The following is a 14,568-nucleotide window of genomic DNA, read 5'->3' on the forward strand; positions in this document are numbered from 1 at the left end:
CCAAAAGACACCTAAGGTCATGCTCAACCTCATTAGCAATCAGGGAAATGCAAATCAAAACAACTTTGAGATATCATCTCACACCTGTCAGAATGGCTAAAATCAAAAGCACCGATGATAGCCTTTGCTGGAGAGGCTGTGGAGGAAGGGGTACCCTCATCCATTGCTGGTGGGAATGCAATCTTGTGCAACCACTTTGGAAATCAGTGTTTCGGTTTCTCAGGAAATTCGGGATCAACCTACCCCTGGACCCAGCAATACCACTCTTGGGAATATACCCAAGAGATGCCCTATCATAAGACCCAGTAATATAACTTTTGGGTATATATCCAAAGCATGCTCAATTGTGCCACAAGGACATGTGTTCACCTATGTTCATAGCAGCTTTGGTTGTCATAGCCACAATCTGGAAACAGCATTAATGCCTCTCGACCAAAGAATGGATAAGGAAAATGTGGTACATTTATACAATGGAGTACTACACAGCAGAAAAAATAACGACAGCTTGAATTTTGCAGGAAAATGGATGGAGCTAGAAAACATTATTTTGAGTGAGGGAACCTAGACCCAGAAAGACAATTATCACATGTACTCACTCATAGGTGGTTTTTAAACATAAAGAAAACCAGTCTACAGATCACAGTCCCAGAGAATTTAGACAACAATGAGGACACTAAGAGAGACTCACAGAGATATAAGCTATATGGGAAGTAGAAAGTATAAAAAGACAAGATCTGAGTATATTGGAAGCATGGGGACATTGGGGGAGGGCTGTAGGGGGGAGGAGAGAGTCAAGGGAGGGGAGCAGAGAAAAATGTAGAACTCAATAAAATATCAATAAAGAAGAGGGAAAAAAAAGAACCAGTGATCACTCCCAAAATCTTGGAAAATGATCAGCAAATGAACTCTGGGAAGTAATTCCATTTTTAATTACTTCAGATAAAAGGAAAATACCTTGAAATAAACCTAACCAAGGAAGTAGAAGAGGTGTACAATGAAGTCTTGAAAACTTAGAGAAAGGTTCTGGAGGCACTTTTGAATGATCATCCATGATCATAAATCCGAAGAATTACTTTTGTAAAAAAGCTATACTGTCAAAAGTAAGATATAAATTCAGTGCAGTCCCCACAATGTCACTATTTATAGAAATAATCCTAAAATTCACACGGAAGTGCAAAATACCCCAAATAGCTGGAATGGTCCTGACCATAAAGAAGGATGCAGAAAATACCATTATATCTGATTTCAGGTCAAAAAGTCATAATAACAAAAAAACCCATGGTACTAGTATAGAAACAAACATATGAGTGTAATAGACTAGATTACCCAGATAAAACCACATGTAACTGGTATAGTTAAAAAAAAACTTTGTTGTCATATGCTTGTTATTTTCTGAAAGACAAATACGTTTTTTGTTATTTGTGTTTTTCCAGGAAGAATATAGAACTGAAGGTATCAGTTGGCACAACATAGATTATATTGATAATACTTGTTGCATAAATCTTATTAGTAAAAAACCAACAGGACTGCTCCATCTTTTGGATGAAGAAAGCAAGTGAGTATAGTGCTTTTCAGTTTCATAATTGATCATTGTGCTTTTTGAATGGCTTCTCCTTCATTTGAGACAGAACGTCATTCATTGTGTAACTATGGCCAGGTTGGGACGAGGACTACTGCAGCTTCAGGTTAGCCTCAAGACTCACAGCAGTTCTTAAGCTCCTTAGTGCTAATGTTACAAGCATGTACCACTAACCAGCTCATGTTTAAGTAAGGATAAATGCTCTAATAATGTTTCAAATGAAGAATTAAGGGTTCTTATACATATATATCTGTAATATATATATTTCCAAGTATATATACTACATACATATATATATATGTGTATATATATATTTCCAAGTAGACTGCGCTTTACTCCTGACAATTTTTTTTTCAGAATCCTCTTATAAAGTTTGATACTAAATTTTTCTATGTATTTTATTCTTGAGAATTTCATACCTTTATGCAATTAAACATCCACCTCCTTCCCCTCCAACCTTTCTGTTTCCTTCCATATTATCTGCAACACTCCAAATTTCATGTTCCATCCCCTTTCCCCACCTTTTTTTGTTGGCATGGAAGATCCACCTTCCTCTGCCTTCTAGGTTCTGGGATTAAAGGAGTACTTACTCACACTCAGCTTTTATTTTGTTTTGATTATCCACTAAGTTCTACCCAAATACGCGTGGATGTTGATCCATCCATGGGAGCATGGGGAATGTATCACTGGCCACATCCTGACATACATGTTTTAAAGATTTTTTTGTTCTCTCTCTCTCTCTCTCTCTCTCTCTCTCTCTCTCTCTCTCTCTCTCTCTCTCTCTCTCTCTCTCGACAGGGTCTAGCTACATTGCCTTGTCTGTTCTCGAGGTTGAGATCTTCTTGCCTCTGTGTCCTGAGTGCTGTCATTATAGGGATGCAATAATTCACTCAGTTCTTCTTCTTTTTTTTTTTTTTTCGAGAAAGGGTTTCTCTGTAGACTCATTCAGTTCTTAAATTGAATGTCATTTATTTATTTCCATTTTATTTGATGGTGGAGAGAGAGGGGGGAGGGGGGAGGAGCGAGTGTACACGTGCACCCGCTTATGTGGAGGTCAAAGGACAACATCTCTCCTTTTACTACGTGGATCCTGGAGATCACATCGAACTTGTCAGACTTGGCAACAGATGCCTTTACTCACTGAGCCATCTCATCAACCCTTAAATTAAGGGAATGTGCTTGCTTTAAAATGAATAACTATTTTAGATACTCTTTTTACCTCCCTCCCCCCCCAAACTCCAATACACCATATATCCATGAGTGTTTGTTAAATATAGAATGTTGGGAGAACCTTTCTTTGCATGGCTACCCTGCTTCTTTAGAATCTTTTTTTCTCCATTTCAAAGTACGCTTTAAAATTACCCCTGGGCTAGCTGGGCAGTGGTGGCTCACGCCTTTAATCCCAGCATTCGGGAGGCAGAGACAGGTGGATCTTTGTAAGCTAGTTCTAGGACAGGCACCAAAGCTACAGAGAAACCCTGTCCTGAAAAACAAAAACAAAAATTACCCTGGGTTAGGAAGTAAACAAATTGTTGCCTAAAGACAGTAAGATGAGAATATTGTATGTGAGTTGTAGTTTGCAGATGCTAGGCTTTCCTAGGCTGGTACTTGGAATTGCTTACTCTTCACTTTCACTCTCCATACCTGTTTTTAGTAAGAATACCACACAATTAAAGAATTCTTAAAGGGACATTTATTTTGACAATAGGTTTAGTGGCTTGAAATAAGGTAGGATTAGATTTGGTGATAGTACTATAGAGCTATAGCTTCTTCAAATTTCAGGAGTTTATAGTTCTTTCTAGAATGACTTTAGAACACTGGAATAAGCTTAGAGAGAAAGTTTTTAGGGCAGAATAGTATTTGAATGCACAGCTACTAGAATAATGTCAGTGTTGAAAACATACAAAAAGGCTGGACAGTGGTGGTGCCTGCCTTTAATCCTAGCACTCTGGAGACAGAGGCGGGAAATCTCAGCAAGGCCAGCTTGGTCTACAGAGTGAGTTCAAGGTCAATCAGGACTACACAGAGAAATCCTGTCTTTGAAAAGCAGAAGGAGGGAGAAAAAGAGAGAGAACAAATGAACATAAAAAATCTTTTTAACTTTTGTTTAATCCCTGTAGGGTGGCAGGTAGTGTTGGATGCAATTATTAGTAGCATTTGATTCAATTAACACTACTATACCTAGCATTACACTCATCCTATGAACTAGAAAACCAGTTGTGAAGGTTGCTTGACTTGTTTTGTTGGACTAGATGTCCAAACATCAGGGAGGAGTTGCTCCAGACACCACTCACACAGCCTCAATTGATGCAAAAGCAAGAGGATTTTTATTCTGTCATGACAGGGCCCTTCAGGTTCAGGATATGAAGGACCCCCGATAGCTGTTACAGTCCATCTTTTAAAGCAAAAAGCTACAGACACAAGGGGGGAACCTGTAGTTTTTTTTTTTTTTTTTTTACCAACTTATTGGATTGACTTATTCAAAGGGTTACTAGCAGTGATTGGTCTATTCCAGGGCAGGAGAATAGCTGCATGGTCAGATGATAAGGGAGAGCATCTGTGGTCCATCCTTACCTTGGTCCAGTGACTAAATCAATACATCAGGAACTGAGTCAACATCTGTGGGTTGTCTTTGCCTCAATTCTTAGAATGGAGTTATGTTTGAAGATTATTCACAAGGACACAGGAGGATGAGCAGTCCAGCATATGTGTGTGTGTGTGGGAGGGGGCGACTGTCCCGTTTCCAAGAGAGAATGAGTGTAAGGTTTTAGAAAAATGTCTTAGGGTTGAGGGGGCTTACAAATGCACTTAGAGTCTTTAAGTTTCAGCACACTGAAAGAACTGGTAATATAAGCTAGGATGATCTGAAGCCAGTAATCATTCTCTTCCGTGATTCTATATTTGTTATAATTTAGAATAACTTTTACACATTAAGATTGGTGTGTAGCATCTTCATAACCATGTCACAGTATTACTCATTACTTATGCTAACATTAAACTGTTTTTTGAAAGAATCCCCTTTTCTGTCATAGATCTTCTATTTGAAACTCCTAGTATTTCCATCCCTGTGATGAAAATACTTGAAATATGAAAGACGAAACGTTTTACTTTGGATCCCAGTTTAGTTCAGTCTGTTTCTTTGGCTCAGTTGCTTTGAGCTTGAGGAGGCTGCACATCCCAGGACATCTTAGAAACAAAGATAAGGGGGTGAACGTGGGTCCTAGTGACCTACTTCTTTCAGTTAGGTCATACCTTTTAGTAGTTTGTTCAGTTGTGAATTATTATGACCCTGTCACTTCTTACCTGTGAACACTGTTACATTGAGGACTAAACATTTCATGTACAAATTATAAACCATTTACCCCTGGATCCCAAAGACTTATATCTAGCTCATAATGCAAATTATTTAGTTCACCTCTAAGAGTCCCTGTATAGTTTGAGCTTTATCCCAAAATTCAAGTCCAGAAGGTAACTTTTAGTTGTGATCTCCTATACAATGAAAGATGCCTGTTGTGCACATTAACATTCCTTTGGTAAGGATGGCCACAGGATCAACATTCCTCTGCATGAGGGAAGGGTGGGAGCATAGAAAGGAGGGTCTTAGCCAAGGTAAAACCAAAACCCCCTAGGGCAACATTAAATTTTGATTGATCATCTGTATCTATCACCCAAGTGATGGGATGGTATAATCTGGTTTCTAATGGACTTTTTGGCTTTGCAATCTCCAGCTTTACTGGCAACCCTCTGAGGCTGGTTGCCTGTAGCTTTTTTTTTTTTTTTTTTTTTGGAGATCCTCCATGTTTCTGGCAACTCCAACTTCCTAGCGTCTCCATTACAACTTGGGCTCATTCATACCCATCTTCCGGGTTTCTGTCTCAGACTGATCTCCCTATTCTTTCTCTCAAATCTGGCAGAATTCCTTGCAATTTTACAACTCTTAAAAATTTTACATATTTACAAAACCAGCATCACCTGGATGACTCTAAAAACTTCTTTTGCTGCAAACTGTACTGTTGGGGCCCACTTATCCTTGGCTGTAGTAACCTCTTGAGTACTTAGACAATGGTCATTAGCAAATGAATTTTGGGAAAACAGTTTTCTTGGAGGCCCTGTTTGAATTAGGCATGATGAACTCTTGATTAACTACATTAATAGTGTATATTAGACAACACTGTAATTATAATGTACTTTAGTGTTATGTTATATAAATGACATCTTTCTCATAATTTGTTACCTCCCCCCAATTCAGTTTTCCACAGGCTACAAATCAAACATTACTAGACAAGTTTAAACATCAACATGAAGAGAATTCTTATATTGAATTTCCAGCTGTGATGGAACCTGCTTTTATCATAAAACATTATGCTGGAAAAGTAAAATATGGAGTAAAGGTCAGTAAATTTCTTACTGAATGTGGTTTTAGAGCAGAGGTGTGTCTTTTAAAATATAGAACATTTTATTTCTTGACAGTATTTTTGCATGTAAACATTGTTTATGTTCTTTTTTTCCCCCCAGACAATATTTCTCTTTTACAAACTTAGAGATTATTTCTACCTCTGCCTCTCAAGTACTGGAATTAAGGGTGTGCGCCACCACAGCCCAGTATAAACATTGTTTCTTGATCATACCTATCCCCCAATCTTCCCCCAGATGTGTGGTTACTGTCTGTGGCATACTACCCTCTCATGCAGTTTTTGGAGTCTCTGGATCATTAGTAGCTTTTGGAGGGATTTTGTAAGGATAGAACTAGAATTGAGATTTTTTTTTTTTTTTTTTTTGGTTTTCTGAGATCTGTTTTTTAAATTGATCTTTCTGCTGGTTTCCTTCTGTAGATGTATCTATTAGGCCATTCTAGTGAACTTTTAAAATTTAGAAGAACAGATTGTGTCTATGTGTCTCAAACTCATTGTTCATTCTCATAGTTCATTTGTTTTGATGTGATACTCATGGTCTTTTAGGAACTTCTGTTTCTAGAGCACTGTTAGGTAGTTGTGACTTTTCATTCTTACTAGGTTTATTAATATTAACTTCTGAATATATTTTTATGGACCTGATGAGTTGGTTAACTCTTAAATCTTCAGAAGTTTAAACTTGCCACTTAAGATACTAAGTTTTCATGGAATGCAGCAATAAAATGAAATCTTCAGATGAGTGTCTCAATGGTTTTTTGTTTTTGTTTTGTTTTCTATTTTTGTGACAGTCTCACGTAGCTCAGATTAGTCTCTGATTTTCTATGTAGAAGAGCATGTCCTTGAACTCCTAATTTTCCTGCCTCTAAGTCCAAAGTGCTAGGATTACAGAGGTTTATCACCATGTTTGGCTGTAGTAGACATCCTAATTAAGGTCATTTGTCCATTTGCTGATCCATTTATTTAAGAATTATTTACTGCTGAGTATGGTGGTTCACGCCTTTAATCCCAGCACACTGGAAGCAAAGGCAGGCAGATCTCTGTAAATTCAAATCCAACCTGATGTACAGAGTGAGTTCTAAAACATCCAAGGCTGTTAACACAGAGAATTCCTGTCTTGAAAAACTAAGAAATAAAGAAAAAACCAACCCAACAAACTCCAAAGCATTATTTATTAAATACCATGTGCCACATTATCTGTTCGGTGTTTACAATGATAAAGTGATAAAACTAGACAGACATATTTGTAAGTATTTCATATGCATATCATATATCATATTTATACTTATTTCTAGCTATGTGTTGTAAATAAATGTTTTCTGTGAGTTAAAGTAATGAAGTAATTACCTTTAAATTTGTAGATTCATGAGAACCTTTCTAAAACACTTTGACTTAAGAGAGCACCTAAAGTAAATGTTATGCTGATGAGTTGAGATAGTGAATTACATGTTGTAAAGTAAGACCCGAGATTAGTATGTTGAAGTAGTAGATTAGAGATTAGAGGTCAGTGATATGAGACTTTTCTTTTCTTTCTTTCTTTCTTTTTTTTTTTTTTTTTTTTATATCCCGAGAGACAGGGTTTCTCTGTAGCTTTGGAGCCTGTCCTGGAACTAGCTCTTGTAGACCAGGTTGGCCTCAGACATCCACCTGTCTCTGCCTCTCGAGTGCTGGAATTAAAGGCAGGCTCCACCACCGCCTGGCCATACGAGACTATTAACTAATAGTGGGATAATATGAATTCCAAGAGCAGACAGCAGGTTAAATCTTTTTTTTTTTTAATATTTATTTATTTATTTATTATTTATACACTATTTTGTCTGTGTACATGTCTGCAGCCAGAAGAGGGCACCAGACCTCATTACAGATGGTTGTGAGCCACCATGTGGTTGCCGGGAATTGAACTCAGGACCTTTGGAAGAGCAGGCAATGCTCTTAACCACTGAGCCAGTCTCTCCAGCCCCAACAGGTTAAATCTTGAAGAGCTTCTAGATCACATTGTGTTTTTTTGTTTTTAACGGAGTTCAGGAGTTTCTTACTGTGTAGCCCATGGTGTTGGTGAAGTGATAGTCCTGCTTCAGCCTTCTGAATGCTTTAATTACAGATGCTTACCACCAACTTCACCATTGGAATTTAGTGGTTGTGTGTGTGTGTGTGTGTGTGTGTGTGTGTGTGTGTATTGTTGAAATTATTGTAGGAACTCTGAAACTACATTAAGCAGAAGATATGTATTTTTACAGACAGCAGAAAGGGCAAGACTGGATTCTCTTCTGCCTCCTATCCTTCTCCCTTTAAATTGAGGCGAAATCTTAAATTGAATCACAAGAGTAGCATTAGAAATGGGGAAGATCTTATACAAGATATACTGTGGAGATATCCACATACTTTATAGATGTTCTAAGTGAATGATTTATGCCTGGAAATAATTGAGTCTATTGGAGGTACCATACCTGAGAAGGAACACACAGGTGAGAAGCAGAGTTTAGATATAATTTACAAAGTAAAACTAAGTAAAAATTTTGAGCCTATTGCTAGATATTGTAGTTACTTTTCTAGTGTGGTAATAAAACACTATGAGCAAGGCAACTTATAGAAGAAAAAGTTTATTTGGGCTTAACAGTTTCAGAGAGCTAAGAGTTCATCATGGTGAGGAAGCAGCAGGCATGGTGTGGTGGCTTGAGCAGATGCTGAGTTCTCACTCACATCTTGATCTGCAAAGCACAAAGAAAAGAGTTGGAAATAGAAATGGTATGAGTCTTTAAAATCAAAGCTGGTCCCCAGTGGCATACTTCAGCAAGAACACACCAACTTACCCAAATAATACCACCAACTGGGAACCAAATATTTAAATGCCCCAGACATTTATCGTATTACACATTCCTGTTTCTGTGATATTTTGTTTATGTTACTGAGTCGATTGAAACTAATAACTGATTTAAAAGGTGTCATTGTGACTTGGCGGTGATGACATACTCCTTTAATCTCAGCAGAGGCAGAGGCAGTAGAACCTCTGAGTTCAAGGCCAGCCTGGTTTACAGAAAGAGTTCTAGGACAAGCTCCAAAAACTACACAGAGAAACCCCACCACCACCAAAAAAGTGTAATTATATAGGCATTTAAGAAATTAGACAATCCCAGCACTCCGTAGGCAGAGGCAGGCGGATCTCTGTGAGTTCGAGACCAGCCTGGTCTACAGAGCTAGTTCCAGGACAGGCTCCAAAACCACAGAGAAACCCTGTCTCGAAAAACCAAAAAAAAAAAAAAAAAAAAGAAATTAGACAAAAGTAAAGATATTACTGGAGATAAAAAGGGATATTTTATAATAATAAAAGTGTCAAGTTGATAAAAATGTTAACCAAAAGTTAAAATATTCAGTAACTTTGATTCAAACTATAGGAAACAGAATGAGACCAAAAGTAGGGTTGAGAATGTAGCTGTGGTAGAATGCTTTTCTAGTATAAGTGATGCTCTAAGTTTAATTCTTAGCACCCCAGAAGCCATAAGAAAATAAAGTAGCTATAGACAAACCCACTGTTGTTCCATAGGGCACACAAACAAAATGTCAAACAGAAATATTGGGCATCACTTTTGTGCAATTGTGTCATAGGTTACTGGGTATTTAATTTTGGGGGGTGGGGGTGGGAGGAGGTCGTTTTGAGACAGGGTTTCTCTGTGTTACCCTGACTGTGCTGGAACTTGCTCTGTAGACTAGACTGGTTTTGAATCCGCCTTGCTCTGCCATCAGTCCCTCCCCTCCCTCCCTCCCTCCCTCCCTCCCTCCCTCCCTCCCTTCCATTCATTTTGGTTACTAGGTTTCACATTAAAGGTGTGTACCACCCAGCTTAACTGGCACTTTTTAGAAGATACATGGTCCAGATAACTATCCAGAATAGAATTCAGTTCCATAATTTCTGTTCACATACCATTCAAACCTGTCACTTATTATCTTATTGATTTTAATAGTCTTTTCCACAAGCTCATTGGTACTTTTTTCACATAGGATTTTCGGGAAAAAAATACAGATCATATGCGTCCAGACATTGTGGCTCTTCTGAGAAGTAGCAGGAATGCTTTTGTCTCTGGGATGACTGGAATTGATCCTGTAGCTGTTTTCCGATGGGCAGTTCTCCGAGCTTTTTTCAGAGCTGTGGTTGCTTTCAGGGAAGCTGGTAAAAGATACATTCAGAGAAAAACTGGTAAGCCACCCATGCTAGTATCTGCATGATAATACCTATTATTTTGCTCTGTATTTACTATACTCTGGAATCATGTTTCCTTTAAGTGATTAAATGCAGGTTTCTCTTTTATGTAGGTATACGTCATTATATTTTCATTAATAGTGATAGGAATAATGAGTGTCTTAGGGTTTCTGTTCTGTGATGAAGTGCCATGACCAAGTCTAGTTATAAGTGGGAGCTTTAAATTGGAGTTTAGGCCCGGTGGTGGTGGTGCACGCCTTTAATCCCAGCACTTGAAAGGCAGAGGCAGGCAGATCTTTGTGAGTTTGAGGCCAGCCTGGTCTATAAGAGCTAGTTCCAGGGCAGGCTCCAAAGCTACACAGAGAAACCCTGTCTCAAAAAACTAAAATAATAATAATAATAATAAATTGGGGTGTAGTCAATGGCTGATATAGTTTAGGCAAACATGGTGCTGGAGCAGTAGCTGACAGCTTACATCTGAACTGAAAGTTCCAGGCAGAGAGAATGAGACTGGGCCTGGTGAGGAGTTTTTCAAACCTCAAAAGCCTAGCCCCAGTGACCTCTTCCAAGACCACACTTCATAATTCTTCTCAAATAGTTCTGCCAAATGCAGACCAAGCATTCATATATATGGGCAAATGGGGGCACTCTCATTCAAACCTCCACAACAAGTATAAAACATATGGTAGTAAGGACAAAAATGCATGCTGATAATCATGTATTGATTCAGAACTTAAGTGTTTTCTCCATTTTGTTTATCTGTATTTCTTTCTACAAATGAAATTGTAATTTAGTATGAAAAACAAATTAGGAAACAAAAGTATTGGAGTCTATCAGTATAATATCGTAGAGTCTTGTGCCACAGAATTACTTTATTGGTTGAGCAGTTTTGTTACTAAGAACATTTTTTTCTTTTTAAAGAATCAATACTGCATATGTACATTAAGTTTTTTCCCTTCCTGTTTACCTTCTCTCAAAACATTGAGTTTTTTAGTTTGAAATTTAGAAATGATTTTTTTATGGATACTTTCTGTTTATACCATAAGAACCTTCCATTTTATTTTTTATGAGGGCACTTGAGGCACTTGAGGTCCTTTGGAATGTGCTGTAGTATTTGCTCTCGCTGCAATTTTAGTCCATTGCATGTAGTTAGAATTTTCTAATCTATATGTAGTTGAGACACACTTTTAAGCAGAATTGTGAAAGTGCTTCCTTGTTCTTCTGTGGTTCCCTTCAAAGTCAGCTTTTAAACTTCATTTCTTATTTTGTGTGAACTGCTTTTTGTAAATATGGAAAATTAAAATTTATTGGAGAGCTAGGTGGTGATGGCAGCGCATGCCTTTAATCCCAGCACTCGGGAGGCAGAGGCAGGCGGATCTCTGTGAGTTCGAGACCAGCCTGGTCTACAAGAGCTAGTTCCAGGACCTGCTCCAAAACCACAGAGAAACCCTGTCTCGAAAAACAAAAACAAAAAACAAACAAACAAACAAAAAAAACCCAAAATTTATTGGAGAAACAAATGAACTACGTTAAATCTGCTTTTCCTCTTAAGTGATTTTTTTTTAAAGAAGTTTTTAGGAAAGTTTTTTTTAGATACTAAGCTATCTTTATATTGAGATATTTAGTTGGAAGAACAAGAAGAATATAATTTTAAGGTATAGAAATGGTGTTGTAGTCTGGAAAACTGTGTTTAAAGGTTAAAAATGCTTGTAAAAGTTAAAAAAAAGTAGAATGAAAGAATTAGGACACAGATTATTTAAAACATTATATGTGACATTGAATCACAAAACTACAAAGATAGAAAAATACCCCATTGACACTGTTATATCAAATGGAAAATAGAGAACAATTGGTATAGTAATATTTAACGGTTTCTTAAAATTTAATGTGTTTTAATAACTATATTCTCACAAAGTAATTTTTACATCTTCTTGATTTATTTTTAATAGATTATCAAATTATGTATTGGTTGCATAGATTATAAGTATAATTCATACAGATGTCCTCTTTTTGTTCTCAAACTTGTTCATGTTACCTGACTGCCATCCATATTCAGGCTAGTGTGATACCTGACCACCAAGGGTAAAATTACTGGTAATAATGAAAACTGAGTATTTTTTATCAAAGTATCTTGTGGCAATGAAACGATGGTGAGTTCTCTTTTATAAAACACTAAATATTTGCAGTTATTTTGGTAAAAGAGGATCCATTTTAACAACATATTTACTTCTCATCAACTTGTTAGAATGTTTGAAATGGATTTTATTTTTAAGTTTGCTGTTTTACGTAAATTATCTGAATAGCTGTAAGAGTACATTTTTCTCTGTCAAATGATGTTTTAAACATAACATTTTATTATCATTTTGATAAGATTCTTATTTATTTTGTGTGTTTTTCACGTCATGTATCTTGATCCCATTCTTTCCCCCATATTGGTGTGGAATATTAATTGAAGATGTGTTACATTCATTTATCCTGTGAAATATTTGTTTAGCAACTAGCTTACAGAAAGTAGTAGGGAGGAACCATGTGTAGCTAGGGTTCTTAAGTGGTGGCAGAGCAGAAAGACACCCCATTTTGGGGGAGATGTGAGTTAGGAGAGAAGGTTAACTGTTTGCTATTCAGCCTTTTTGAGTGAACAAAATTTCACCTTAACCTTTGAATCCTGAGTTCTGTAGAGTGCTAGAGATCTAGGTAATGCTTGCTTTAGCAGCCTTAATAGAGTCTGTGTCTGAGGGAACAAAATTTCCACCTGGCTGTGGCCAGCGCAGTTGCACCACAACTAGTAGCTGTGGAGTTGCAACTGCTTATCAGGACAGCTACTGAATTTAATGAAAAACAACACCATACCATTGCATCTGCCTTTGCAACCCTCCCTCACCCCCAGCAAAATAAAATGAGAAAAGTAAAAAAAGAGAAGGCTTTACAAATCTCATCATGGAAGCTGTAGTGCGACATTACAAGTCATGCCCAATACACCTTTGTCCATACATCTTTACTTGCAAGTGTTCATTGCAAAGAGTCATTGGTCTGGTTCGAGGCTCCTGGTCTCTGGTTGGGAGCCTAGCGTTTAAAGGCTGAGCCATCTCTCCAACCCAAGTTTGATAAGATTCTTTAAGTAGATTTTATCTTTTAAAAAACCTATTTTTATGTACTAGCTAATGAATAATAAGATTGTATTCTCTCTGCTAAGTAATATAATATTCGCTGAGTTTAGAAATAAAGTTTAGGGCATTTCATTAAGATGAAAAAATACTTTGCAAGGGTTTTTGAATTACTCTTTCTTTGAGCTTTAAAATGACTATCTTGAGAACTATTTATTTGTAAGTTATAACACTGAATCCCATTCCTAGGCATATAATAAAGTATATTAATGGACCTTCAATTCATTATATTTCACTTAATTTGTCCCTAAATTATATATTTTTCATTTACAAAGGCAAAATTGTTAAATGTAATCATTATTCCTTAAGTCTTAAGGTAATCACTAAGTGAATGACACTGAGAGTCCATCTTTTCTGAAAAAATGGGAACTTAGTATTTTATCTTAAAGAAATTTCTTGCTAATACTTGTGGTATTGAAGCTGCCCTCTCCACATCCCTCAATGTCTTATTGCTAGAATGATTCACTGGATAGCACTTATTTGGGGCTTTGGTCTTCACTTATCTCTGTCTCTCCCACATTCACCTTTATCTTCTTTTCCAGTGGTGAGATAAAATATTCTCCAACTATTTCTTCAGATTTATAAATACAAAAGTGCTATTTGGGTTTCTGTTCTTTGGAGCTTTACTCCTTACACTTACCACACACTTGACAGAATATGTTCAAGTGTGGTTGATTGCCAGATTTGTAAAGGAAATGTTAAATGTTATGGTAAATTGTTCAGGTATAATTTCTCTCGGATTCTATCAATGTTGCCAACTACATACTAAAGATATTTCAGAAAGGAATAGTTTTTGAAGAACAACCAAATGATACAAATTGTTTGAAATGTTCTTAGAGTTTTTGATATGGCATTAGCTCAGAATACTTTGATTAATAAAATAGACATTTTGGATATTTGAAAAGAATATTTGTTTTTTTCCTATTATTTGTTAATTGGGTAAAATCGTTCACATTATTTGATATTTTACAATATATTAAGAGAGTTGGCAGCATTGTCTTTTATTCTCTTAATTGGTTTGGGCTCACATGTCTTTTCTTTTTTCCATTTTTTTGTTTTGTTTTGCTTCTTAAGGACATGATGATACAACGCCATGTGCAATTTTGAAAAGTATGGATAGTTTTAGCTTTCTCCAACACCCAGTCCACCAGAGGAGCTTAGAGATTCTGCAGAGGTGCAAGGAAGAGAAGTACAGTAAGGCTGCAAATCCTCAAACCCAGT

General features: G+C 36.8%; 1 protein-coding gene across 4 annotated transcripts in view; it reads left to right on the forward strand.

Moving 5' to 3' along the window:
* The window catches only part of Myo9a (myosin IXA), a 202,770-nt gene that overhangs the window by 89,100 nt on the left and 99,102 nt on the right, over positions 1–14,568 (forward strand). For 3 of the 4 annotated variants that reach the window (XM_050151881.1, XM_050151882.1, XM_050151884.1), the window contains exons 12-15: positions 1,434–1,555; positions 5,829–5,970; positions 9,985–10,180; positions 14,422–14,541. In XM_050151881.1, the coding sequence (XP_050007838.1) occupies positions 1,434–1,555; positions 5,829–5,970; positions 9,985–10,180; positions 14,422–14,541 (580 nt within the window). The remainder of the gene's footprint in view (positions 1–1,433; positions 1,556–5,828; positions 5,971–9,984; positions 10,181–14,421; positions 14,542–14,568) is intronic. The other variant, XM_050151883.1, reaches the window with a different exon arrangement.

The sequence above is a fragment of the Alexandromys fortis genome, unplaced genomic scaffold (genome assembly GCF_014885135.2).
Source record: "Alexandromys fortis isolate MF-2015 unplaced genomic scaffold, M_Fortis_MF-2015_v1.1 scaffold_70, whole genome shotgun sequence".
Taxonomy (NCBI): Eukaryota; Metazoa; Chordata; class Mammalia; order Rodentia; family Cricetidae; genus Alexandromys; species Alexandromys fortis.